The following is a 4,810-nucleotide window of genomic DNA, read 5'->3' as shown; positions in this document are numbered from 1 at the left end:
GCACAGGAAATGTATCTTTAAGATCCTGCTTCAGTATCACAAAGCAGAGTGAAGATGGGTAGACTGAAAGCCGAGAGGCAGTACGTTGATGATTGACATAACGTTCTTAGATCGTGATGCAGTGCTTACTTTTCACATCGTACAACTCAAAGGGTAATTTTTTCTAAAATATGTTATACTTTTCCATACACGGTACTTCAGTTTCAGTTTTCAGCTCAACTAGGAGCCATGCAGCATCTTAAAGACCAATTGGAGCAAAGGACACGGATGATAGAGGCGAATATTCATCGGCAACAAGAAGAACTAAGAAAAATTCAAGAACAACTTCAGATGGTCCACGGTCAAGGGCTGCAGGTCTGTTGTTATATTTGAATACAAACCAAGTGTTCCATGCAAATTTTTGTTTCCTAGGAAAATGGACTTTCTTAAGTAAAAGTAAAATACAGGAGATGCATTTCATCAGTGCAGTTCAATACATGCCTGTTGTTTACCTGCTCAGTGTGGTGATACTGATAGGTGCTGAAGAAAATTCATTTCTAAGTATATTTCCATCAATATCCTTATTTTCTAGATTAATAGAACCATCTTTACCATTTAAAGTTTTAACTCATAAAAGTTATATTGACTTTTAGGTACGGAATTCATAAATGAATAATCAGTAATAGTTTTAATAAGGTACCAATATGGGCAGGCCCTATAACCTAGTGGTTTAAGGGAGCCTGGTCCTACACAGATAACTAGTTTGAATCTGGCCGTTAGCAGTTTCAAAACTATGCCAGGCGTGTATGCATGCATGCCCAAATCCCAACACAGTGGAGAACAGGAAGAAAAGGATTGCAGCATGACCATGCCACATCAAGGGTTGATTTCTCTCTCTCCCTTTCTTACTCTCTATCTCTTTCTGATGAGCACACACACCCTCAGGCCAAAAACAAACAAAAACACCATCAGTAATTGTAATACAAAGTAGTCTTATTTGACCAACCAACAGAGAACCACTCTAGAAGTCTAAGACTTTGGTAATGGGTAATAAAGAAAAACATTAAGTGAAAACTATTTGTATCTGAAGCCATAAAATAGAAATGATAGATGATACAGAGCTGCAGTTTATAAGTTTTTTGTTTTTGTTTTGATTTTTAGTTTTGTCCTAGGGCAGGTATGCTCATCAGAGAGGAATGCAGAGAGTAAGAAATCACCCCCTAAGGGAGATGACCATGCTGCAGTCTCTTCTCTTCTCCTTTCTGGATTTTGGGCACACATGCATACATACCTGGCATGTCTTTCATGCCATTGAGTCCAGGACTTAAACCCTGAAGTCAGCCATGTGGGATCTAGCCACCTTAAGCACCATGCCACTGCTGGCCCCTCATCGATCTTTGAGTAGCACTGAGTTATACTTTTTCTAACAGTTGGAAACCTGAAAAAATTAAGTTAACTGGAAGAATGAATATGAAGTTTCATGTTTTATTCAGTAATTATTTATTGCTAAATGTTCATTCAAAATGACTTAGTTGTCCTGTTACTTGCTTTTTAAACTTCATTTGTAGCTTGATCTTGCAGTTTTTAAATGCTTTCATTTTTTGTTTTTAATACAAAGTTAATTTTAATGTAATCTCTTCATTTTTAAAGATGTTTTTGCAACAGTCAAACCCTGGATTGAATTTCGGTTCTGTTCAACTTTCTTCTGGAAATTCATCTAATATCCAGCAGCTCACACCTATAAATATGCAAGGCCAGGTGGTTCCTACTAGCCAGATTCAAAGTGGAATGGGTACAGGACACATTGGCACAACTCAGCACATGATCCAGCCGCAGACCTTGCAGAGTGCGTCAGCACAGGTAATGGAGGTACAGTGGGTGGTGGGTGTTCAGTGATTAGAAGAACACTGTTGCTGAGGCAGAAATGAAGCTCTAGTAAGATACAGTATTTCACATTTTATAGTAATCAGAAAGTATTGCCTTGAGCATGATTACTAAAATATTTTGTACAGCTGGGGCCAGCAGGTGGTATAGTGGTTAAGCTGACTAGGTCCTACATAGAAACTGCATGGTTCAAGGCCTGGACCCAGAGTCTTAAAAAACATGCTGGGTGCATGTGCTTATGTGCCAAAAAAAAAATCCCAAGAGGAGACTGGAGGAGAAGATGAGAGATGGCCATCCCGCAAGGGTGGTTTTTCACTTTCCCCTCTCTCTCTCTGGTGAGTGCACACACCATCTAGCTAAAACTGGGGCAAAAGAAGAATCTCTGCAAGGGCCAGTACTGTGGCCTAGAGGTAAAGGGTACTGGGCCCACATGACGGACCGTGAGGTTTGAGTCTTGGGCCAGTGCTCAGAAAACATGCTGGATGCTGTGATTACATGCGCCAAATAGTGACAGGACATAGAAAGGAGGAGAAGGGATTGTGGCGTGATCACTCTCTACCGGGAGTATTTTCTCCTTCTTTGTCTCTCTGGTGAGTACACATGCCGTCTGGCAGATTTTCTTTTAAAAAAAAATCATATATGTATGTTTGTTTATAGTGCAAAGTTAGTATTAAAAAAATTTTTTTTTTGGTAGCAGTTTTTGCCTTAGGGTGTGTGCGTTTGCTGGAGAGACAGACAGAGACAGTGAAAGAACGTGAGAAATCACTTTCACCCCAGGGGTAATGACCATGCCACAATCCCTTTTCCCGGGATCTTGGGCACACACACACCCAGTGTTGAGTTTCAGGCCACAAGGTTCAGGATTCAAACCATGGCTGACCATGTGGGAGTCCAATGGTGTAACTACTGTGCCATCTACTGGTCCAGTGTTAAATATTTTCAGGGGCTGGCTCCACAGCCTGGTGGTAAAGGCAGCCAGGTTCCACATGGCCACCCATGCAGTTTGAGTCCTGAACTCAACAGCTTGAGAAACCTACCAGGCATGTGTGGATGCATGTCCAACATCTTGAACAGAAGGAAAGATAGAGAAGGGGTCGCAGTGTAACTATTCCGCCTTGGGGGAGATGCTTTCTCACATTCCTTTTGTGTCTCTTGCAAGTACACTTGCCCTCTAGCCAAAGGAGAGAAAATGATAGTATTTTTTTAATATAAATAATTGTTTTTAGGGAACCAGCAGTTAGCGTAATGGCTATGTCACTGGACTCCCACGTTGTAGACTGCAGTTCAAATCCCGGACCCGGTGGCTTAAAACTCACGCCGGGCGCGTGTGCATGCGTGCCCAAGATCCCGAGAGGAGAACGGAGGAGAAGGGATTGCGGCGTGACCATCCTCCCTGGGGGGTGATTTCTCGCTTTCTGTCTCTGTATCTCTCTCTCTCTGTCTGGCGAGTGCACGCGCCCTATAGCGAAAACCTCTCAAAAAAAAAATAATAATTGTTTTTAAAATTATCTTATTCATTTATTTTAATTTGACCAGAGAGGGGGCGGGAAGTGAGAAAGCAAGCCACCAGGTCCGGGACTCGAACCATGGTTAGCCATGTGGTAGTCCACCATCTTAACCACCACACCACTTGCTGGTCCCGAAAACGATAGTATTTTTTAAAATGTATTTACAACATTTTAACACTTAAGAAATTTCATGATCTGTTTAGGGATCTAGTCTAATATTGGGTCATTGTAAAAATCATGACGCACTTTTGCACAGAAAAACAGAAAAATAATCCTGATTTTTCTGATGACCCGAAAGTTACACCAAGTTCTTTTCACTTAGAGATGGCTCCTATATATTAAAAAGGTTTAATTTAGAAAAGAGTCTGATGAGAAAACATGCCTACCACATGAGAAGAACCCGTTCGGGGAATATAGGCAGTGTGAGGGTCTTGAAAAGTTCGTGGAAAATCCTTATTATGAAAAACAATGCATGGATTTCCTTTTTTTTTTTTTGCGCCAGCATGAACTCAAACTGACTTGTTAATAACTTGTTAAAGTTTGAAGCACTGAGAAGCATAAGGCATAAGTTCTAAAAGAGCCCTCATCAAACATGAATTCTGCTAAAATTTAAATATGAACAATCACCACCGCTATGGTGACGCATGGATGGAAGAATAGTGAAATCCTTGATGCTTTATAAAAAGTTTATGGGAATAATCCCCCAAAGAAACCAACAGTATACCAATAGATAACTCTTTTTTTAAATTTTTATTTATTTATTTTATTTATTTTTAATTAATAATTCTTTTTTTGGGAGGGGAGAGGTTTTTTTGTTTGTTTGTTTGTTTTTTGCCATAGAGCGTGTGCACTCACCAGACAGAGACAGAGAGACAGAAAGTGAGAAATCACCCCCCAGGGGGGATGGCCACACCGCAGTACCTTCTCCTCCATTCTCCTCTCGGGATCTTGGGCACGCACGCACACGCGCCCGGCGTGAGTTTTAAGCCACCGGGTCCGGGACTCAAACTGCTGTCGACTACATGGAAGTCAGCGACATAGCCATTACACTAACTGCTGGTCCCTAGATAACTCATTTTAAGAAGGGATGAGGCTTGTTGTACCTAGATTGGCCTCAGACAAGAGCAGAGCTTTGGCTAGAAGTGGGATCAGGTCCTGAAGCATTCCCTTGAAGAAGTGAAACAGGAGAGGGCCCCTGGCTTTACAGCCCTGAAGGTGCAGCAGTGGCCACCGAGAGGTGTGGGAGAGGTCCAGGGAGAGGAGACGGACCAGTGGAGAGCACAGGTCATGGCGTCCGACTTCTGAGTCACTAGGGCATTTTGCTTGCCGCCTTCGTGGAGGGCAGTGAGAATAAGTGCTCACCATGAGAGTTTTGAGAAAGCCAAGCTGAAGCTTTAGCAGAACCGGGAAGTCTTCCTCGAGAGTCCTTCTGCACCGCA

The 4,810-nt window shown here is 42.1% G+C and overlaps 1 protein-coding gene across 4 annotated transcripts in view; it reads left to right on the top strand.

Moving 5' to 3' along the window:
• Nucleotides 1-4,810, top strand: part of CLOCK (clock circadian regulator) — a 125,238-nt gene that overhangs the window by 108,723 nt on the left and 11,705 nt on the right. For all 4 annotated transcript variants that reach the window (XM_014583887.2, XM_014583886.2, XM_014583885.2 and 1 more), the window contains 2 exons: nucleotides 202-354; nucleotides 1,630-1,839. In XM_014583887.2, the coding sequence (XP_014439373.1) occupies nucleotides 202-354; nucleotides 1,630-1,839 (363 nt within the window). The remainder of the gene's footprint in view (nucleotides 1-201; nucleotides 355-1,629; nucleotides 1,840-4,810) is intronic.

This window comes from Tupaia chinensis, unplaced genomic scaffold (genome assembly GCF_000334495.1).
Source record: "Tupaia chinensis unplaced genomic scaffold, TupChi_1.0 Scaffold144982_1, whole genome shotgun sequence".
In the NCBI taxonomy this organism is placed as follows: Eukaryota; Metazoa; Chordata; class Mammalia; order Scandentia; family Tupaiidae; genus Tupaia; species Tupaia belangeri.
This window is presented reverse-complemented; position numbering and strand designations above follow the sequence as displayed.